The sequence below is a fragment of the Lepus europaeus genome, chromosome 18, assembly GCF_033115175.1.
Source record: "Lepus europaeus isolate LE1 chromosome 18, mLepTim1.pri, whole genome shotgun sequence".
In the NCBI taxonomy this organism is placed as follows: Eukaryota; Metazoa; Chordata; class Mammalia; order Lagomorpha; family Leporidae; genus Lepus; species Lepus europaeus.
Window position 1 is genome coordinate 37,587,621 of NC_084844.1, and position 24,104 is coordinate 37,611,724.

The 24,104-nt window shown below is 41.8% G+C and overlaps 1 protein-coding gene across 9 annotated transcripts in view; it reads right to left on the minus strand.

Annotated features, from left to right (window-relative positions):
• ACACA (acetyl-CoA carboxylase alpha) overlaps positions 1 to 24,104 on the minus strand; it is a 332,967-nt gene that overhangs the window by 124,884 nt on the left and 183,979 nt on the right. For 8 of the 9 annotated variants that reach the window (XM_062216876.1, XM_062216880.1, XM_062216877.1 and 5 more), the window contains 7 exons: positions 22,505 to 22,618; positions 21,267 to 21,380; positions 19,547 to 19,636; positions 17,849 to 17,967; positions 4,602 to 4,625; positions 1,802 to 1,945; positions 898 to 994 (listed from right to left, as the gene is read on the minus strand). In XM_062216876.1, coding sequence (XP_062072860.1) covers positions 898 to 994; positions 1,802 to 1,945; positions 4,602 to 4,625; positions 17,849 to 17,967; positions 19,547 to 19,636; positions 21,267 to 21,380; positions 22,505 to 22,618 — 702 coding nt within the window. The remainder of the gene's footprint in view (positions 1 to 897; positions 995 to 1,801; positions 1,946 to 4,601; positions 4,626 to 17,848; positions 17,968 to 19,546; positions 19,637 to 21,266; positions 21,381 to 22,504; positions 22,619 to 24,104) is intronic. The other variant, XM_062216874.1, reaches the window with a different exon arrangement.

Sequence of the window (24,104 nt, forward strand, 5' to 3'; positions counted from 1 at the left end):
ACCCAAGCACACACACCCAGCAAAGGATGAGACCAGCTAACTCCGAAGCAGAAAGATGTTACAGTATTTGGCAGAACATTTGAAAACATCCCCCGGGGTGTTTTGGTTTTCCCATCAGGAAGAATAAGCAAATTGAAACCACTGTCTACTAGCCACACAGAAATTCGACAAAGCATGTAACTTTTAAAACACAAGACAGTAAAGGCATTACCTAGAGGTAACCTTAAATCTTGACTCGACATGAACTTAAGAAATTACAGTCTCAACTTTTTTTCAACACTAAAATGGGGGTGAGACCACTTTGTTCATTTGATTTGCCATATCTTTTCACAGGACGTGAAGAAAAAGAGGTACAAAAGGCTATCTGAACATATTCCCACATAATGTATTTCCTTAAAATTTATCAAACAAGGGAAGTATCAAACCATGAGAAAATAACATAGGGAAAGAACACAATTTGTTTACTGAGGAAGGAAAAGAAGGAGTTTAATAAAAGATAAAGTTTTTAAATAAAATGACTATTTTTTTCTACAACCTAATGTCCACTGCCTGAGGACTGTGATAGCACTACTGTACAGAGACACAAGCTATCATTGAGTAAGAATTCCAACCCCCAAAGCTTAGATCTTTAAGACAACATTCAGAGATCCAGAAGCGACCACAACGGGTACAGCTGAACCCATCCTACACTATGGATTTCAGAATTAATTCAGTTTTAAAGTTTGAATTTATATGCTGTTTACAAAAAATACTTTGATGAGGCACATGAAATTTAACAACATAAAGTAGGGCAAAAAGGTGAATTCTTCCCTTTAAGTTCCAAAGGCAGAATGGTAGTTTATAGCACAAGTCCTGTGTGTGAAGGAACTAAGAAGCACTCCCAAGAGAACACTGTACCTTGTCTTCATCATACAGAGATGTGTGGCCTGCCTCCGGGAATGTGGGGCTTTGAGGTGGGGAGTCACAGAAGCAACCCATCACTTCATCGAAGATCCTGAAAAATATCAGCACACACTCACCTGAAAACCCAAGTGGCAGGAAACTAACGCTGCCATCACCCGCTCAGCCTGAAAGAATCATCTCTTCTACCCTGTACTCAACATTCAACAGAACAGAATCACAGTGGCTGAAGGTGACATGCAAAATTTCACCAAGCGGCAGAAATTAAGAGGATGGATTGTTTAAACTTTAATAAGCCATGTATTTTTTTTTCTTTTTAAAATGATCTAAAGGTTTGGGGGCTTGTCCCCCCCCCCCCCCCCCCCCCATCTAAGATATGAGCACTGCTGTCCTCATCGGTCTTAAAGTAACAGAAGGAGCCTGGGATGGGAACAGTGACAGACCAATGTAATTACCCCTCCCCCTAGGGTAATGCATCAGTATACATCAAGAGATAGATGCTGAACGCATTTAATCAAAAGATGTATCGTCTCTAGTGGGGCTCACTCTAGTGTTGTGTTTAATTTCTCCTGACATTTCACTCATCACAGAGCAGACAGCTTCTTCTGTTAGTTCCTAAGGAAAAGACGGTTTTGTTTGTTTCTTTTCTTTTTTTTTTTTTTTCTGACCAGGCTCGTTACTGCAAGTAGAGGCTTGCAGAGCCTAAATGAGAGGAGGAAATGGAAGGAAATATACCCCTCTGAGGACATATCTCCTTAGCTGGCTCCTGGTATTCTGGGAACCTTTATTCATTGTGCAGAAAGTTGAGCCCCCCACCAAAAAAACCAAAAAAACAAACAAACAAAAAAACCAGAGATGCCCCTGACTCCTGTTGTAGAGACACAGTTCTACAATGTCTTACCTGACAAAATCTTCAAAAGTCCGAAAAGAGACCATTCCGCCCATCCGCTGACATGGTGGAGTGAATGAGTTGTCCAATAGCACGTCACTCACACTAGCTACATGAGTCATGCCATAGTGGTTGAGGTTGGAGGAGAAGGACATTCTAAATGGCAATTCAATCAAGTTCATTAGCAATGGAGAGTAGGAGCAAGGACAAGGGAGAGTAACAACAGGGGGAAAGGAGCTCGAAGCCAACTCAAGTAGGGTTGGGTTGCAGAGCAGATCTGGTTTTTTGCCCACTATGGAAAAGGCTGTCTGCTGGATTCATGTTCACCCTTTCATTTGAATTCCCCATTCAAACTACATTTTTATCATTCCCAAATTTTCCCAAATAGAAATCTAAGGACTGTCACAAGTTTCATGACAGTTTTGATACAATGGCTTTATATCTAATGAGTGAATAGCACATAGGGATTAAAAACCATCCTGCATCTTCCCCCTCCCTAAAACATTCGCTCATTCCAAAAGAAGTATGCAAGCCAAGTGAGTTGTAATCATTTAACACCTAAGACATTTTTCTGTAGCAACTATAACAGATTATTCATAGGTATGTACAGTGATAGATACACACATATACATGTATGTGAAACAATTCTAAGTCAGTCATTTGGAAAGGCATGGTAAATCGTTCTACAAACATTATTTATGATACAGAAACAAGTCACAGTCTATAAAAGGGATTCTACTGAGGTATTTTCTTTTTCCTTTAATGGGTTAATAAGGATAATTATTGGGTTTATTGTTCTCTCTTTTTGAAAGAGAGCCATTTTTTCATTCCCAAATTACAAAGTTTCCTCTTTATATTTAAATACTTCTATACCAAGGCAAAAATATCTTTGTTAAAAGTCCTTAATAATTCCCAGCAAGATACAAAAGACAGAGCACGAGTCTCAAAGTATGTGTAAGCATGACAAACAGTTGCTAAATGGAGATGCTCAAAGAGAATTGAACCGATTTGTTCAATCTAAAACCGTAATGAACCTGTATATTCCTTGATGCACCTCAGCAGTACATACTGACATATAATACTGCAAAGCAGTTTTGAACGTCCAATCAGGACAGCCTTTCAGGAAGGACCAAGCTCACGGATGCCTCTAGGACTTGCCTGATGTGTTACATTCTGATCTGAAGAAAATTCAGAACAAGGCATTGGCATCTGAACTTTGGGGGACTGCCGAAAACTCTCCTTGAACACCTGCAAGTGTTGCAGGGGAAAGAGTCCACAATGTAGCCTCGAGATGTGCATATAGATTGTACTGGACTACAAACTTAAAATTCTCGAAAGCAATGGAATGCTTTATAGGATGGCAGGGCTGCTCACACAGACTACAGAGACTGACACTCTAGAATTTTATTTCTTTAGCAAGTGATGACTATGGAAAAGGTACTTCATCTTTTGACAGTGCTGGGGAATAGAAAGGCAGAGTGCGAGAGGAAACCATGGATATCATAAGTGAAACAATCAAATGAAATACACATCAAGCAAGTCTTACACATGGTGCTCACTAGAAACTGGGTTTCAGAGTTGTGTTAACTCAGAAACGCCACCATCATCCTCTTTTCCAGGATCACCAAATACATGTATCAAAGAAGCAAGTTTGTGAGGCACTGTATCTCTTTTACCTGCCCAGTTACAGACAGGAATGACAAAAGGGTTCCAGACAACATTTAAAGGGAACTCCCTCTGGATAAGCCTATTGGCTGTGCTTGTGGCAAGCATAGGGTTAAGTATCTTTTTTCACTCAACTACACTTCTCAGTCTCCCTCCACTACTGTGCTCATGGTCAGGGCTGCTAAAGCCAGTCAGGAACAAACCAAGTTCACACTCCGAGGGAAGACTGAAGGACTCAATAAAAGCACTCCCTTTTCTCCCTAAATCCAAATACAGCTCTAAAAGCTATGATCAGTTTTAATTATTTAATATTTTAAAGGGAGATGGAAAAAATAAATGTAAGCCTATAAATATTTCCATCTGTATCTATGTCCAAAGAGCATGCCACCGACTTATTACTGCTTTAGCATTGGGTGGATTCAACACTAATCAGTACTGCTGTCCTCTCAAACTTGCACTGTGTTGCCTTGCTTGGCTCAGGAGGTAGGAGGAACTCAAAACACCAAAATATCACTTGCATTATATTGGCCTAGAAACCTCTTCACGGAGCTAAACACAGCAATATAAAACACCTACATATATTTTTCCAATATTAGTCTTATTGTAGATCTGAAATAAAACTTGACTTTCTTATCATTATAACATTTTAAAACTTCAGCAAAAATAACTAACAAACTGTTAAAACATGAGGCCAGCTATTTCTGGATTTGCACTCTTCTGTAAAGAGAAGCAAACTGGAGAAACGAAAAATTGAAACAAATTGTGAATAATATGCCAGAGTAGACATATTAAGAAACCTTAAGGGTTTCTCCTCTGAAAGCCTCAAACTAGACTGAGAACTTAGCAAAGGAAGATGTTTCCAGCCAAGCCAAACGCCAGCAAACTCCCTCTCTGAGACAGCTAGACGGGAGCTTTTCTGCACTGACAAGGCATTTCAGGTAGTGCTTTTTGAACAGTTGAAGAAAAGCTGAAGGCATGTTTTCCAAACAGGAAGCATAATATGTTATGTCTAAAGGGAAGTTCAGGACTTTGCAGCAGAAGATAACACATTAGCTTATCAGGTGTAGTGTTATTGTTATTTTTTCCTGGTTTTACTAAGTTACAAAAAAGGAGCTTTTAGTTGGAAAAGAAACTAAACATACGATACCTGTTTAGCGTGGGGATGTTCCCTCTGTAATTAAACAACCACAGTTAGTTACTGATAGGTTAGTGAAAGCCATAATAAAAGAATTGTCAGAGCAGACACAGACCAGTCATGAGGAGCCTGTGTGGCAGCTCTGGCATCAGGCAGACATAATCGGGCTCATTACCTTCAACCCCCAGTGAGCCTCTGCAGAGGCAAGTCTGCCTCCTGACTTGCCCCACCACAGCTGCTGCGGGTACACAGGGTCAGAAGGCATGTACCATGGATTTCTTTTTACAGTTCTCTTAAAAAATAACGCAGAGTAGTGGTAAAACACAGGTTGATGAAAATTAATTTAAGCTATATGACAATGGTATATTATTTTAAGATTCAACATGAAATTACCATTCTCCTTTCTTGTTCCTATTACTAAAGGTATAACAAGGAGGTCCAGAAAAGTCAATTCCACAGCTCTTCCAACCTGAACTGCTTTTTCTAGGATTGACCTGCAAATTCTCTTCTAAGACACAGAATCAGTTCCCAGCTATGTCAGTCTTTTTTCCACGAACTTCATTCCATGAGAAGACAAAAGGGCTCTCTGTACCAAGGAGTTTATAGGTAATGAAAATCATGTAAGACCCTAACAATAAATGATTCTCAGACTAGAGTGGTATAACTGGTTAAAATTAATGAATACTTTTAAAATTAAGTATGTTTTGGATAACAATTTTTTTTTTTTTTTTGACAGGCAGAGTGGACAGTGAGAGAGAGACAGAGAGAAAGATCTTCCTTTTGCCATTGGTTCACCCTCCAATGGCCGCTGCGGTAGGCGCGCTGCGGCCGGCGCACTGCGCTGATCGGATGGCAGGAACCAGGTGCTTTTCCTGGTCTCCCATGGGGTGCAGGGCCCAAGGACTTGGGCCATCCTCCACTGCACTCCCGGGCCACAGCAGAGAGCTGGCCTGGAAGAGGGGCAACCGGGGGATAACAATGTTTTTTAAAAATTCTTGTTGGGCCTCTCATAAATCCTTGCGTTGGTTCACCCCCCAAATGGCTGCTACGGCAGGCACACTGCACTGATCCGAAGCCAGGAGCCAGGTGCTTCTCCTGGTCTCCCACGCGGGTGCAGGGCCCAAGCACTTGGGCCATCCTCCACTGCACTCCCTGGCCACAGCAGAGAGCTGGCCTGGAAGAGGAGCAACCGGGACAGAATTCAGCGCCCCAACCAGGACTAGAACCCGGGGTGCTGGTGCCACAGGCGGAGGATTAGCCAAGTGAGCCACGGCGCTGACCAAATAAAATCTTACCTAATTTGGCTGGCCCTAGAACTTCCTGATAAAGAATATGCCAAAGTCATGAAAGATAGAGCAGGTTAAGAATGGGAATCTACAAGGCAAATTTCCTACACTCTTTTTGATCTTTGCCACTATTTTAAAAATATTTGACGTTAGTCATTTCTCCAACTGAAAAGAATCAAACAAATAAAAATGCTTATTGTGCAAAAAAGGAAAAAGTATACTTACCACCCAAAATTTAGGAGTCTTTTAAGGGGGTTGATGGGTTGATATCTCAACCTTCTAACATTCTTTGATGAGCATTTAATCATTGTTGGGGTTTTCTGGCACACAGAGGACTTACTGGGCAGAACATAGTGGGTGGTACTGATGATATGTGGGAAGGAGGATGGAGGGAGTAAAATGATGCACTTTCCAAGGCAGTGAAAGGAGCAGAATAGACTGAGCTAGTCATATAAATAAAAAGCTGTGACATATCACTGCACACAAACTGTATACCTCATGTGATTTGTGAGTAGCAATGCTCTTTGCATCAAACCTGTATCACAGAGTGAATTCATAAGGCAGCAAAAGCAACCTCTGAGTAGAAAAACCTGTTTGGATTCCTTGAGCCTTTCAGGAGACTGGGCTTTATTTTTCAAGAGATTCTTAGCTATAATTCCCTTGGTCCTCATCAATACACAACATGTATACACAGGTTCTAGAACAGAGGGAGATGTAGCTATACAGAAAACTAAAATTACTGCAGATGCTAATGAGAATAGAGGAAAAGTCTTTAAAATTGAAAGAATTACAAAGAAAGGGGCCATCTGCACATTCCCTTACCATGAACTTTAGTTCAAAGAGAAGAAACCTGCTACAACTAAAGCAATCAAAGGTTCGGTTCATCCAGAGATCTGGAGTTCAGAAACCAGTATAATCTCTCTCTTCTGTTAGGCAGTTTCTTAAACTAATAAAATGGTCTCACTGCTTCTGTAGCTTTGCTCTCCTTCGTTGGGGAGTCCTCACAAGAAAAGGGCCAAGTTTGTTTGTTTTTGTTTTTTTGACAGGCAGAGTAGACAGTGAGAGAGACAGAGAAAGAAAGGTCTTCCTTTGCCGTTGGTTCACCCTCCAATGGCCGCCGCGGCAGGCGCACCGTGCTGATCCAAAGCCAGGAGCCAGGTACTTCTCCTGGTCTCCCATGGGGTGCAGGGCCCAAGCACTTGGGCCATCCTCCACTGCACTCCCAGGCCACAGCAGAGAGCTGGCCTGGAAGAGGCCCAACCGGGACTACCAGTGTGCCGACACTGCAGGCAGAGGATTAGCCTAGTGAGCTGCAGTGCCAAAGGGCAAAGTTTTCAATAGAAAAGGGCCTACACTGGAAAACAACAACAACAACAAACCAAAAATCCACCACTACCAACAAAAAGCCAGTCTTTCTCCATCAGCAACCCTTAAGCTCTCATAGAGGGCCCCCTGCTGCTTTGTTATAAGAATTATGCACCATCCACACAGCATGGGGTAAAGAACAAAAACTTCCAACATCTCCGGTTTCTAAAGGGATGGTCCCAATTCAATCTGTGGGGTCACAGGGGAGGTGAACAGGGAAGCAAAGATAAATGGTCTATTAACAGGTGAACACTTAGCCATGTCCATAGTGATTGTTTTAGATAGCTTGTTATCCTATGCAGGGGCTATTTGATCAATTTAATAATATGACAAATGTGTCATATTACACACAATTTTGATACACCAGAAAGCTAGATCACAGCCTGAACAAAAATAAACTAAGGAAGAAACTGTATAGGAGTCAAATATTCCATTTATGCAGCTAAACATAACATCTACCACATTTCACTACATACTCATTTTACAGATACGTTCAAATTGCTCCATCTCTGAAAAGGCAATCAACTATATTTTCAAATACATAAATGGGATATGAACTCAGTTCTCAGGATCTGCTGAATGGGCTACTCAAAGCACTTATGATGATGACTCTTCATACACAATGTTTTGATAAATATTGGAGTCACATTCCTTCTAGGAGATTGGTTCCATTTTACAGAGGTGGTAACTGGGGGACTGAGGATGCCTTCCAAGGACACTGTTCAATATGGCATCACAAACCAGAATCTAGGCCCGGCGTTTTCTCATCTCGGCTCCTGAAGCCAGCATTCCACATCAATATAGACTTTAAAGAAGGACAAGAGAAGTTCTTTGAATTCTGAGGTTCTCGGCATTAAGTCACCTCTGATTTTATTGATCCGCCTGCCCAGAACGGCTGGAGAGCCTGCTTCAATATGAATGCAAAGTCAGAGTTGCTGCCTGGTAGCTGAACCCTCTTTAATTTAAGGAACACTGACTTCTTTGGCAGTCACAAGTTCTCTGAGCCTTTTTACCATCCTTTCCACCTGAATTTCATTTTGCTTGATTCTAGCTGGCCCTACATAAATCTTTTATCATATAAAAATGCTCCCAATTCTTTTGCCTTCTAACTTGAAAGAAAAAAAAAAAAGATCCCATATGAAAATGATGGAGATGCATGCAAACAAGCAGTGGTTACATCAAGCTGTGACTGAGAGCCAGTACAGGGCAAATCTTTTGAAATCAGGCAGCAAAGCAGAATCAGAAGAGGTCGGCTGAATAACCTACTAGCAGTCACTAACAGCAGTACCATAGGAGAAAGAGCAATTTGACTGGCTGTGATCAGTGGTGGTCTCCTTGCGTGACTATATTTCTGCAGGACAATCCAAATCAAGAGCTGTAAAACACAGCTGAACCATGTATTTCTACTGTCATCGCCCCCACCACCTCCTTGCAGTGCAGATGCCCCGATTCCACTGCATAGCCTTAGCTTACAATAAAATGATCACTGCTTCATTCATTTGCAACCCCTCTGAAGCCCCTTCTTTGCTCTGCTGGAAGATTTTGCTCTTTTCTGAAACAAGTATGCCAACAGGGCGACAGCATATTACTGTTGTCTGCTGTATAATTAGCTAGAAACCCACAGCACAAAACTACAGGGATTTACAGGTGCCCTGGATTCTGCTTTTCCTTCCTCCTGGAATCAGCTAGTCTTCCTTGACAAGAAGGGACCTTGGGCTACCCTAATGATATATTGAGTTTTAAACTCGACTCTCCAATCTTAGAAGTCTAGAGAGCCAAAATAACACAGCAGAGGCTAGAAGCGGAGCCATGGATACAGGAAAGCACTTTGGTAAGCACTTAAACCTGCTGAGAATCTTCTCTTCTGCCAGATGCTTGCATCTTATCAGCAGACTACCCTGAACGGAGCAAGCAAGCACTGTAGGATTTTATTTATTTATAGCTCATTCTAGTCAGCTAACTATAACCAAGTGCTCCGACTGCTGAAAACGCTACAGGTTGGATGACTTTTTAGTGTCCCACTACTATCCAAAGAAGGATCTAATCTCTGGACATCAAAGATTATCAGAATTCTCAAGAATGGCAGCAGGCGGATTAGTCGTCTGGAAGGTTTCTCATTTCTAACTTTCCTCACAAATAACAAGGCCCAGAGACCACCCACACCCCAACAGCTAAACACTGCAAGTGCCAAGCAGCCTCAGCTCTGCCACAACCACAAATGCGTGCTGCCAGGGGAGAACACAGCCGACCTCTTCTGGTTCTAAGATGTGAGAAAGGGAAGTACTTGAAGTAAAACATTGTAACACAGAAGGCCAAACTCACAAGGAGCAAGCAGCAGAGAAGGTGAAATGCAACCCGACTTCATTAAAGCATGGACTTCCACCTAAGAAACAAGTGGGAATAAACACCGGTAGGTCCTCGCCTATTATACAAACGTACAACAGGACATACTCTCATCTTCTGCATCAACTTTGATGTTTCACATTTGATCAAGATTAAAAGATTTAAAAATTGCCCATGTTCACAAGTATGACATACGAGAATCACTTGGAGTTCTAAATTTTGTACTCCCAGACTTTCATAATATATATATCAATATGCACAGCCACAGAGAATTTGGGATAATTCACTTCATATACATTTGTATAAAGTTTTATGTTAGAAGATTAGATACACAGATAGGCTGACTGAAGAACTTATTTGTTTACAGATTATTGTGATGCATTTAATATGGTCCAGAGTTAAGGGAAACCCAGAATGTCAAATAATTTTACAAATTATCAAAAACCAGGCCGGCGCTGCGGCTCACTAGGCTAATCCTCCACCTGCGGCGCCGGCATCCCGCGTTCTAGTCCCGGTTGGAGTGCCAGATTCTGTCCCAGTTGCTCCTCTTCCAGTCCAGCTCTCTGCTGTGGCCCGGGAAGGCAGTGGAGGATGCCCCAAGTGCTTGGGCCCTACACCCGCATGGGAGACCAGGAGGAAGCACCTGGCTTCCATTTGGGCCATTTGGGGAGTGAACCAATGGAAGGAAGACCTTTCTCTCTGTCTCTCTAACTCTGTCAAAAAAAAAAAAATTGTCAAAAACCAGACAAGATGACATGTAAGTGTAATAAGCTTTTGCATCTCCAGCACCAGTGAGTGATACTAGGATTTCAGAATGGGAAAAAAAGACAAACACAAACACACCTTCGACTCCAAACCCTGAGCCCCAGCTGCAGTAAGAAAGATAAAAGGAAATGCTGAATGATGCAGTCTGAGTTCTTGGATTAATCCATGTAACACACTGGGTAAATTCCCTGAAGAGCTGGACTCAGAATCCTAGACAAGAGAATTAGGTCCTGGAAGTCTGAGTAATGGTAAAATGTTCTCGTAGTGCAAACCAGCTGTCCTGACTAGTCCTACACCAAGAAAATGACTGAAGAAACTCACTCACTGTTCCTTCAAAAACAATTGCTACCTGGCCATAAGTCACCTTTAGAAAACTGACACCTTAAAAAAGAAAAAAAAAACTTTCCCTCAAAAGAATTCACAAACAATAATACACAGTTTGGGGCCATCATTGTAGCTCAGCGGTTAACACTCTGGCGGGAAGCGACAGCATCCTATATGGGCGCTGGTTCCAGTCCTGAATGCTCCACTTGCGATCCAGCTCTCTGCTCTGGCCTGGGAAAGCAGTAGAAGATGGCCCAAGTCTTTGGAAGACCTGGAAGAAGCTCCAGGCTCCTGGCTTCAGATCAGCACAGCTCCAGCCATTGCAGCCATTTGGGGAGTGAATCATCGGATGGAAGACCTCTCTCTGTGTAATTCTACCTTTCAAATAAATAATAAATCTTTAAAAAAAAAAAAACCCAAACAATAGCACAGAGTCTTTAATGCTAAGAAAGTACAAAAACAAACACAAAGATATACTGCATCACATAGATATACATAGGTTTCTAACTAGGCTTAAGTCAGGAAAATCTCTGCAGACACTGTTCAAGGGAAGAGAATTTAAGAAAAGGGTAAACCCAGGCCAGGAGCTCCCCCTGAGTGAAGTACTCAAGACAAGATCCTCAGGTGAACAATATCTGGGGATGCCAGTAAGCTGGAAATACAATTCCCAGGGAAAAAAAAAATTGGAAGTGTTGTATAGACTATTAAGAAGGAACCACCTTTAACCAAGAAACCTAGCAAGAAGAACTGAGCACGCAGTCAGAAACTACAAATAAACTATTTTGTAATCTGCTTAAAGAAATAAAAGTAGTTCCAGGAAAAAACAAATTATACTGAAGAATAACTAGACATCAAGCAATATACAACCCATGACGAATTAAAACAAAAATAAAAAGGTATCAAACATATTGGCCATGCAGTAACTGCTGCAGCATGCTAAAAAGGGGCGTGTTCCTCTTCTTAAATGGGGCCCTACACAATGCCAATGTGTTTTGCCTATCTATAAAAACAAAACAGGTCCTAATGAGACACAGGTCTTCAGCATAAAGACAGCTAAAGCATTTTCCTGGGGGTGGGGAACCACTCTGCTGCTGTCAGATTGCAGAACTCCATGATTCATCCCAATCCAAGGGGGCTAAGTCACTGGCCAAAACCCGTTGGAGTAAAATTCCACCAGGTGACTCTACACATGATGAAAGATTATAGTCTGGTTTTGGCATCACAACTTCCAAAGTCACTTCGAGCAACATGCTGGACAAATTTAGTCTGCTTCAAATGAACGCTTTGCTAGAAAAGTGAAGACCAGGGGCAGGCGCTGTGACGCAGTAGGTTAAGCTGTCACCTGCATCTCATATGGGTGCCAGTTTGAGTTCCAGCTGCTCCACTTCCAATCCAGCTCCTCACAAATGCACCTGGAAAAGCAGCACAAGATGGCCCAAATGCTTGGGCCTTTGCATCCACATGGGAGACTGGGAAGAAGCTCCTGGCTCCTGGCTTTGGCCTGGCCCAGCCCTGGTCGTTGTGGCCATTTGGGGAGTGAACCAGCGGAAGAAAGATCTCTCTTTCTTCCTGTCTCTACCTCTCTCTAACTCTGTCTTTCAAATAAATAAACAAATCTTAAAAAAGTAATGTTGCCGGCGCTGCGGCTCAATAGGCTAATCCTCTGCCTTGCGGCGCCGGCACACCAGGTTCTAGTCCCGGTCGGGGCACCGGATTCTGTCTCGGTTGCCCCTCTTCCAGGCCAGCTCTCTGCTATGGCCAGGGAGTGCAGTGGAGGATGGCCCAAGTGCTTGGGCCCTGCACCGCATGGGAGACCAGGAAAAGCACCTGGCTCCTGCCATCGGATCAGCGTGGTGCGCCGGCCGTGGCGGCCATTGGAGGGTGAACCAACGGCAAAGGAAGATCTTTCTCTCTCTCTCTCTCTCTCACTATCCACTCTGCCTGTCAAAAAAAAAAAAAAGTAATATCAAGACCAAATGTCAGGAAAGGAAACACAAAAAATTGGCTAAACAGGGGCAGGTGTTTGGTGGGACAGTTAAGATGCGGCTTGGGAAACATCATCCCACACTGGAGCACCTGGGTTTCAGTTCTGGCACTACTTCTAGCTTGCTGTCGGGTGCTCTCTGGGAAGCAGCAGGTGACAGCTCAAGTACTGGATCCCTGCAAGCCTCATGGGAGACCCAGGTAGAGTTCTGGGCTCCTGGACTTACACTGGCTCAGCCCTCATGATTGCAGGCATTTGGGGGAGTAAATCAGCAGATGGAAAATCTCAAACTCCCTCTCTTTGTCATTGCCGTTCAAATAAAATTTTTGAAAACAATGGTTAAACAAAATCTGTGTTTGTTCACTCAAGAATTTTTGGTTTGTTGAACCCAATTGGGAAACATATGCTTCAAATGAGTGTCCTCTATTCTCATGGAATAATTTTTCTCATGAACTAATTTTTAAAGCATGCTTAAAATATTGTAGTAAATACACACATAAAGTATCTGGTATGAACATTTCCTATAAGCACTAAGAACAAGCAACAAAATAATAGATATATTTTTGCTCTTTCATAGGGTTACCACCATAGCATAAAAAAAGAAGATTCATTGTGATTTTTTTTTTTTTTAAGATTTACTTTTTTTAAAAGATAGAGTTATAGAGTTAGCAAGGTGCAGGACTGAAAGTGGAGCAGCCAGGACTTGAGCCGGCAGCCATATGGGAAGCTGGCACTCCAAGAGGCAGCTTAACCAACTAAGCCACAGTGGCAGCCCCTGTTCTAATTAATTTTTGGTCTACATTTGAGATGATCAGTGTGGGAGCCAGTTTGGACTGGAATATGGCAGTAAGTGCCAAATTACTCTCTGAATTTCAAACACTTCATATGAAGAAAAAATAAGAACTATCCCATTAATAATGTCTATTATATATATGGAAAAGTATTAAAGATATATAAACTGAATAAAATGTTATTAAAATTGTTTTTATCCTTTTATTTACTTTTTAAGATTTTATTTATTTATTTGAAAGGCAGCATTACAGAGAGAGAGAGAGACAGAGATTTTCCAACTGCTGGTTCACTCCCCAGATGGCTCCAACAGCTGGAGCTGGGCCAGGTCTTCCACACAGGTGGCAGGTGTCCAAGTACTTGGGCCTTGGGCCATCTGCTGCTGCTTTCCCCAGTGTATCAGCAGAGAGATGGATTTGAAGTGGAGCAGCAGGGATCTGAACTGGCACCCACAGGAGATGCCAGCATCCACAAACAGTGGCTTAACCCACTTCTCCACAATGCTGTTCCCTCATTTTAGCCTTTTAAATGTGACAAATAATTTAAAATTATGTATGTGGCTTCTACTTGATAGTGTTAGTCTAGAAGTAATGATTCTCAATTACAGGTGTTAGCCAGAATTTCCAAATGAGCTTTTCAAAAAGTTATCACCTGGGCTGACAACAATTAATTGATTATTTCAAAACAGCTAAGAGAATTTTTTGAACATTCCCAACACTAAGAAATTATGTCTGAGGGGACAGATATGCCAATTACTCTGATACAACATGTACAATTAAAATATACTTTTTAAAGTGATCACCTGGATTCTAAATCCACAATGAATGAAATCTTGGAAGTAAGAATTCCAATATTTTTTCAAAACATTCCTCAGATATATCCTGAGAATCATTAATCTAGAGGTTAGTGGACGTAACTGTGTCCTTGAGCCTTACAGGACTGGACACTGATAGTCTTCTGGGCCTTACTTTTGCAGAATGAGAGATGACATGCTTACCACCTGCTTATTCAAAGCAGTAATAGAAAGGACAGGCTGGTGTTGCAGTGCAGTGGACTAAGCCACCTGCAATGCCAGCTTCCAGGAGGGCTCCCTGCTAAAGTGCCTGACAAGGCAGCGGAAGATGGCCCAAATACTTGGAATCCTACCACTCACATGGGGGACCTGGATGTTCCTGCTGTTGGCATTGGCCTGGCCCAGCCCTGACCATTAACCAGCAGAGGGAAGATCTCTTTCCTTCTCCGTCTTGCATTCTCTCTGTTGCTCTGAGTTTCAAATAAATAAAATTAATCTTTTAAAAAAATAATAGAAAGGAATAAAAGAATTGGAGTTGGGGGAAATGTTGGCAAAGTACATGATTCAAAACTAGCTAAAACTAAGAGAACCTTAGTTCTGTTGTGTTTTGAAAAAGTAGGCTTATTAAAAAGAATTTGAGGAGCTGGCGCTGTGGCATAGCAAGTAAAGACGCTGCCTGTAATGTTGGCATCCCACATGGGCACCAACTCAAGTCCCAGCTGTTCCACTTCTGATCCAGCTCTCTGCTATGGCCTGGGAAAGCAGCAGAAGATGGCCCAGATGCTTGGGTCCCTACACCCACATGGGAGACCTGGAAGAAGCTCCTGGCTCCTGGCTTCGGGTTGGCGTAGCTCAGTCCATTGCAGCCAATTGGGGAGTGAACCAGCGGATGGAAGATCGATCTCTGCCTCTCCTTCACTTTCTGTGTAACTCTGACTTTCAAATAAATAAATAAATCTTAAAAAACAAAAAAGAATTTGAATTGTCATTGTTCCCGTACAAATCCTTCGAAATTCCCAAATAACAGGAGTGTCTTTGTTCTTCAAGACCTCCTTGGATCATACCTGAGTTTGTGGTAAGACATGAGATGACTTGGAACGGAAGCAGTCACCAGCAAGACCAACCATGGGAGTGGAGGGGGCGAGGGGAGGCCAAGCCTAATCAGGCAGCCCATGATTCAACCAATCCTGCCTACATAACGAGGCCCTGATAAAAACTCGATATTGAAGCTAGTAGGTCTTCCTGGCAGGTGAACACACTGATGTGTGGACAGTGATGTGCCCTGATTCCACAGGGAAAGGACTGGGAGGTTCTCCATTTGAGACCTTCCCAGACACTGCCCAACCTGCATGTCTCTTCACTTGGCTAGTTCTGATCTGTATCCTTTATGATAAAACTGTAGTGTTTGAGTTCTGTGAATTATTCCATGGAACTGCTGAACTGAGAAGGCGGTTAGACTCCCAAATGTGTAGTCAATTGGTCAGCAGTGCAGGAGTTTGGGGGCCCCGCTTGTGTCCGCACCTGAAGCAGATGCAGTTTTATGGAGGGCTGAGCTTGTGATATGTGATTAGCTCTAACGGTTTGCATCAGAACGGCAGTATACCAGCTAGTGTCAGAGTCAGGTCATAATTCCATATTGCAACCAAAGTATTTGTAAGAAAATATTTTTGAAATCTTGTAAAACTAAATTCAAATAGCAAAATCTGTAATTAACAGATTTGTAATTAACTATACTCTAAAACTTAATGTCTTTTGTGATCAAACATGACCATCAACAAAATATCTTGTATCTAAAAAAAGTATTAAATCAATATAAATTTTACAAAGATTATTTTTTCTTTTCTCTTTATCTTACACTCTTCTTCACCTTCACACCTATACCAATAATAGTAATATTCCAATAACTTTAAAATTATACATACAACCAGGGGAGACTTTCCAGAGTCTACAGGATTACAGTCTGTTCAAGTCTGCTCATTATCCACAGGCTGCATAAACCTCACATGTTCACAGGGACAGGTATACAAGGTTTTGAAACCATATCAGGACTAACCAAGATTCACACCAGAATGTGGAAAGGTGAACAAGGTTTCTTAACAAAGAAGCTACAAAGAATTTCGCTCATTTTTCAGTAATTTCCCCTCATCAAACTGCGCACATATCCTCAAATTTACACAGTGGGACAGGGAGAACAGCTAAGACGGGGACGGGTTGGGAAGGGAAGGACCTCAGAAGTGGCCCTGCAGTCTGGCAGCCAATCACTGCCCAGAGGCCAGGGCTGGAGGAGAGCAGAAGAAAAGCAGACTGTCTTGAGAATCACCAAGAGCATCAAGCGTAGCATGTAGTTCTCTACAATTATTCAAGAAATGCAGGCAAAGAAACAAGGCCTAGTGCTGAGCCCATGTGTGCCGTGAGCACTTGGCTGCTGGCTCACTGAAGGACAACCATTCGTTTCTAGAAAATGAGATTCTGAAATCCACAGAGGCAGAAATGTACCGAGAGATGCCTGCTAAATCAAGGATATATGCTTTTCTCTGCCATCCATAAGGCATTTTTGAGGTACAGAAGTGAAAGGATCTTCAGAGACAAAGAAGAAAGGCGCTTTTTCTGAAGATGCCGCTGCTCATTTGCCGACCTCTGCTGGATCAACAGTGGCATCCAGTGGCCAAAAGTCTCAGCACAGACTTCTTTGTCTCCAGAAAGGGTTTCTATTGCTCTGTGTGGAGTGGCAATTCACAACAAAACCATTGCTGGTGTCGGAACCTAAGGCTCCCCAAAGACACAGGCCTTTGAAATACAAAGTGAAGGACCAAAGGCCATAAAGAAGAAATGGAGAGGAGCAGGTGAAGATTGGCAGTGGTATTTATATTTCCTGTGATACAACTAAAACACAGGAGGGATGAACACATATGTGTGTGCAATTCCTAGATTTTCAATGTTGCAGAATTCCTTTTAAAAAATGAGCTATGCAAGATAAATATTTTCATTTTAAAACCAAAGCCAAGGGACTTAGGAAGGAAAGAATAATAAAATTAGCATGGTTCATTAAATAATTTACTTGAATCTGAAAACTCTAGTTCTGAAGTATGACTTTAAAAAACTGCATCTGAACTGCTAAATTCAAGGGTCTGATTCTAGGGATAATGAATCTTGCTCAGGTGTAACCTCAACACTAGCAAACACACAGAAAAGCAAGACATTCCACTTGATTTTTTTTCTTGTTCTAATTGCTGACTTAAAATGGTTTAAAATGATAATTTTCTGGCAGAGTTCTATCAAATGAGAAGTTAGCCAATTCTCACTAACTGCAAAAGAGAGAAGGAGGAAGAGAAAGAGAGAGAGAGACAGACAAGGAAAGGGAGAGAAAAAATTATGTCTTCCTCAGGGATATAATGCAAGCAAGAATGAGTGGTATAATCCTAAACCTTCTTCTTGATGAGATGGTATTTTACCTCCACAGGTCAAAGAAGTGGGCACCAAGAAGTTCTTGATTCAAATCTGTCCATTTTTGTTCTACATTTCTACATGACAAGACATGGGTCTCCCATACACAGTACTCCCCTGTACTCTTCTCTAGCTGGCTCAAGGACATGTCCCAGTTCAAACTCACCTGTTTGGATGAGACGTAGGCAGCATGAACTGGAATTCCACCACACATGTGTTGTCCTTAAGCTGACGGTGCTGTACACTGTTCAGTTCGTAGGCAATATAAGCCCTTCGAACATACACCTGGTGAAAAAGTAATCCTCAGTCAATAACCTTCAAGAAACAGACACTAGCTGGCTCAAGAAAAAGACCATCCTGAAAAGAGGTATCTGAAGCAGAAGATGGTGGTTTGTGGTGAAAGACATCCCAAGATCTGAACATACTAGGTTTACTTAATAAAGCTACAGTCTTAATACTATACCCATGACAATAAGCAGAAATAAAACTAGCCTGCCTCTGCTGGACAACCTTCATTAACCTTCCACACTTCCTGAAATTCTAGAGGAAACCTGATCTTTAATAAAAGGACATAGAACCATGCCAATTAATTCATTAAACATGATCGTTTCAACAGAGCCAAAAAAGCAAGTAGTGAGAAAAGTGAGAAGTTCTGACTCTGGGCCACTTAAGGAGTGAAGAGGGAAGACAGAGGCAACTGCAATACAGTTCAGCCCTTCTTAACTTGCACCTTTGGGTTTCCCCCACACCCCACTGCCCAAAATCAATCTTGACTCATTTAGTTACCAAACCCCAGGCCAAAAAACCTACAGCCTACTTGACATAGAATATCTCAAACACACTAAAACTCAAGAGTTAACAGTAACAGCTACATCTCAGTAAAAAAAAAAAAAAAAAAAAACCTTCAGTCCAACCACACACACTTTACAGCCTATTTGCTAAGCAAGTAAAAGGCTGCATGGGATTCTAGCAGCATGTGAGGTATATCATTAAATGACATGAGAGCACTTTAACATTTTGTTCAAATTTGGTATTTACTGAGGAGGGTACTTCAAATACTAACCAAAAATTATAAACAAATAAGAAGTAACCCAAAAGAGTTGGCAAAACTTGGCGATCTTATATTCTATGAAATCATCTAAAACACAGCTTTTCCTCATGTTCAAAGAAACATCCAGCTGGCAATTTTACGGCAACATTCAGGGCCTACAATTTTATGCTTAATGAGGCAGCGTGCTGTGGTGAAACCAGGGACGTCTCTGGAGCCAGAATACCCCTAGTTCAAATGCAAACTCCTTGACTCATTATCGAGGTGATTTGGGAGAAGTCACTCCACCTCTCAGAATCTCACTCTCTTCTTACTTCATCAAGAAATTGTAGGATTAAATGGAAAACAGCAATATCAACAGCAAAAGCAAAGCACTGAAACATAGTTCATAAATGCTGTTACTTTCTTCCCTAAGCTGCTTGACAATTCAAATTGTAACCAAAACCATTTTACTGTGGCCCAAATCACAATATGGTAAGGTTGCACATGATTAGCCACAGATTTTTTTACCTAACAAGTTACAGGGAATCCTAAATGATCATGAAACAGAATTCAAATATCTATGAAGTAAGAACTGGAGGAAATGCTGGCAGTCATTTCCCTGTGATTGGCACCCAAAAGCTGATGATTAATTTGGATGAAAAACATTGGGCAAATGTACTTGAGTAAGCACTTATCATTTCAGAGGGAAAAAAAAAAAAAACTACCTGAAGAACAAAGGTTATTGCCAAAGAAAAAGACCAGACAAGATGGCCAGACAGAACTCAGCTAGTGATGAAGGAGAAGGTCACAAGGTCTATCACCATGGACACTCACCTCCAGAGCTGCCATCCTCACCACCTGGTTGCTGTGATAGAAGAAGTTTGGCAGGACATCAAAAATAGATGTTTCGGATAGGATGAGTTTCTGGAAGGTAAAAAGATAAGCCTAAACTATTACATCCAAAACAAAACCATTTCAATGGATGCTATTTGGATTTGAACTCTGTGTATGAATGCCATGCTCAGCTACAAAATGGGAAAAACAGTACCTATCTTCATAGGGCTCTTATAAGGACTGTAAGTTAACACATGTAAAATTCTTAGTGTAATGCACTAAAAATGCATTAACTATACACAGTAAACCTAAGTGTTTGTAACTATTATTATTACCCATTCTGCTAAATATCTATACTCCCCTTCCTACTGTCTCAGTACTACAGCATAATAAACCCTAGATTTGAACCTGCAGTTGAAGCCCTATTTATTTTATTTTATTTTTTAAAAGATTTATTTATTTGAGAGGCAGAGTTACACAGAGAGAAAAGGAGATACAGAGATCCATCTTCCACCTGCTGGTTCACTCCCAAAATGGCCGCAACAAACAAGGCTGGGCCAGACTGAAGCCAGGAGCTAGGAGCCTCCCCCAGATCTCCCACATAGGTGCAGAGGCTGAAGCACTTGGGCCATCCTCTGGTGCCTGCCTTCCCAGGTACATCAGCAGGGAGCTGAACTGACAGTGGAATAGCCGGGACTTGAACCAGCATCCACATGGGATACCAGCAAGGCAGGCCATGGCTCCAGCCTCGAAACTCTATATTTTAACAATGAATTAAATAGAAAACACATCCTTCCTTTTAGCTTCCGCAGAATAAAATCTTACAGAAACTCTGAAAATTTCTTTGACAAGATGTAACAACAGAATCCTTGCTTCTAGGTATAAAAATACAAAGTTACCCCTGAGAAAATGAAGTTTAAAAATAATAATCAAGGTCCTTCCAATTAGTAAATTATCCAATAATCTCTTACAAAATTCTTTATAAAGCTTAATAGTAGGCTGGCGCCATGGCTCACTTGGCTAATCCTCCGCCTGCAGTGCCAGCACCCCGGGTTCTAGTCCCGGTTGGGGTGCAGGATTCTGTCCTGTTTGCTCCTCTTTCAGTCCAGCTCTTTGCTGTGGCCTGGGAAGGCAGTGGAGGATGGCCCAAGTGCTTGGGCCCTACACCCACATGGGAGACCAGGAGGAAGCACCTGGCTCCTGGCTTCAGATCGGCGCAGCATGCAGGCCGTAGCGGCTATTTGGGGAGTGAACCAACGGAAAAGGAAGACCTTTCTCTCTGTCTCTCTCTAACTTTGCCTGTTTAAAAAAAAAAAAAAAAAAAAAGCTTAATAGGAAGCATTAAAATAAAATGAACATTCTAAAGCTTTGTCTCCCAAAGAGTAACAATTATTCACATATACACTTGATTTGAATATTAGACATCAAATAGTCCTGCCACTTAACTCAGGCCTAGAATATTCTATTTAGAGGCACAAGAGGTAAAAAAACCTCAGTAAGATACTTCTGTCTGGGAAGGCCTTTTTGATTTCTAAGCTAAACCACGACTCGACTGGTATTTTCATGAAGAAATATTCATAAGTATAAATCATTTTAGAAATTCATGATATGAAACTTCATTACATGAAAAATCAAAACTGATTGATGATTTAATTAGACAGTGCAAGGGAAGAAAGGGGACAGGAGTGCAGGGCAGCAGAAAAGGGCTCTAACCAGGTACCTGCAGATTCTCAATGCAGAACTGATGGCCATACATGTCAATAGCCGATAAGAAGATAGACTCTACTTGGTTATGGCGAAGCTCATACGATGGCAAATGGGAGGCAATAAGAACCTAGAGTGAGAGCAAAATAAGAGGCGTCAGTTCCTGAGGGAGTGATTATTCTAGGCTCCTATTAGGCAGCTCTGATACAAGAGCAATAAATATAAATCTTTAAGTGCAGGCATCAAAGATAAAACAGAGACTAAGTCAAACAACTTCTAGGTCCTGTAACATAAAGCCAATGCCACCAAATACTGAATCTCAGTTGACTCTCACCATGATTTGCGTTGTGGGCAATTTCCCGAGGGGCGTGGGGGAAGGGAGAGAAAACAGCTTCCATCAAGTTCCATCAGTGCATGTGATTTACCATCGCAAAGCTGCTAGTCCTGGGGACTGCATGACTAGCTGTTAATTGGGAATCAGGTCTGGCAGGGAGCAGCTGTGGGGAAGGTGGATGCTGCCTAGCTAGCCTTTTGCAACTCTGAAGTAGACAGGCAGACTAGGAAAAGCTGCTTTGACAGCCCCAGGTACTGCGCACGGAGGAGAAGTCACACCAAGGTGTGTGAGGGGCACAAAGAGTGGAAGCAGTATCACAAACAAACAAACAGGGACATGGCAGGAGCTGAATGCCCTCAGCAGGTCACTGCGAGGTTCAATAACAGAGTAGCTCAGTGACATGGATACAATTCTAGAGGAGGCAGAAGGTCACTGAGCAGCTTCAAACGCTGCTTCCTCCTGGATGCCCAGCCAACTCACTGCTTCCCTGCTGAAACCTTTTGGAATGGAAATGAAGTCTACAGGGTGAAACTAACTGGACTTCTCCAGGGTGGTTCTGATTGTTAGGGCCTAAGACTCATTTCGTTCTTTCTGCTTTCCGCACTTGATCATTTCTTCTCAACTTAAAAGTTTTCATCTACTTCCAAGCTCCCTTTGGGAAGAAAGATTGAGTCTATTTCCCTCCTTCAGTTGCCTTTCCTCCTCCCGACCTGGTTTACTGTCACAGGGCTACTGGGGAGAGCAGGAAATGATAGGGGCTCAACACTAATCATTCCTTTCTCTTTAAGAAAAATACACCACAAGAAACCATTCGTTCTGAAGGCAATGTTACACGCGTAGAAAACTGTACAGTCCTTGTAAGAGGACTGAGTGAAAGTTCACTGCACTCCTCCTTCAAGTTAACCAACAAGTGTCCTTGCCTGGCGAGCGCGGAGTGCCACCTTAGCATTGGTAGTCTTACTGAGCTGAGTTAGCTCCGTGAGGATATTCAGCAGCTCATCAGTGAGAGTAGGATCCCGGCCACACAGCTGATCCTAGTGGTTAATGTGAAAAAGAACAACACAAGCACATTAAAAAAACTGCAGTGCATAGGACATTGAGATGGGGGCGGGGGGGAATGCAAACAAAGTAAACATAACTGGGTTCTTAGTAAAAAATAACAGCAAACTCTGATATGTTTATTCTAAATAATGTGATAAAAAACATCCCAGAGGAATTGCAGCCAAGGAGAGGCAACTCAGATCTCTCATTCAGATTAAAAATTCTTAATATATTTCTTTATAAATTAACACTATAATTTTATTGTCCAGAAGAAATAATTGGAAGGGACTGAAGGGATTCTGAGCAAGAAATATCAAACGAGGGGGCAGACGTTAGGCTTACCAGTTCAGACACCCATGTCCTGTACTGGGGTACCTGAGTTAGATACTCACCTCTGACTGATCCAGCTTCCTGCTAATGCAAACCCTGTAGGCAGCAGTGATAGTACCAGTGACTGGGCTCTTTTCACCCACAGGGGAGACCTGAACTGAGTTCCCGACTCCTAATGTTGATCCAGCCCAGTCCCGGCCATTGTAGGCATTTGGGGACTGAATCAGCAGATGAGAGTTTCTTTCTCCTTCTCACTCTCTTTCTGCCTTTCAAATAAATAAAAATTTTTTTAAAAAAGAAACAAAGGAGGTCTCAGTTTCAAGAGGTTTTAAATAATACAGAAATTAAAAGCCAGCTTGTTCCCTCTCCTATGGTTGGAAAGAAGATAAAACAAGACAAAAAGGAACCACCATGGCAGTTTTCATTACACAAACAAAATGTTCAGTATCCCAGGAGGACAAAAAACAGAAACACAAGAACAAACTATTCATTTTTACATATACATTCACTAAAAACACCATCTCACATTCTGCCAATGCTGCACCCAAAACCATTATTCTCTTCCTGTACTGAGAATCATTCCATGATATTTAAACATGGTGAAGCTGGATTACAGCACAAAATAAGTTCCAAGCTCCCACTATAGAATCTGTGGTTTATTCAGCATTGAGGTTTCTTCCTGTTTTAAAAATTAAAAAATATTAAGAAAAATCCCCATCATATTCTGAGAGAAAATTTTTGGGGAACCCAGTGGAATATGAATTTATTCCCTACAATCATCCATTATCCATTAATTTTCATCTAAACAAACAAAAAAAATACTTGTCAACACGGTTCTTCTAAATGTCTTTCCTTTCTGAATTTTATGTGGCTAGTGGCAACGTCCTTAAGACCACATACATTAGGTATCATTTGCTTTCCTTGGACTTTGAAATAGTTACCTTTGTATGTTATTCTCTCTCTCCATCAGTGGGGCATGAAAGATCCCAGAGGGCCTTCCTGCTACCACTTTTTAAAAGAATGTTTTAATTTCTTTTCATCTATTTGAAGGGAATGCAGAGTGAGAGAAAGTGAGAAGGAGAAGAGTAAGACCTTCCACCTACTGGTTCACTACCCAAAGCCACCAACAGTCAAGGCTGGGCCAGGCCA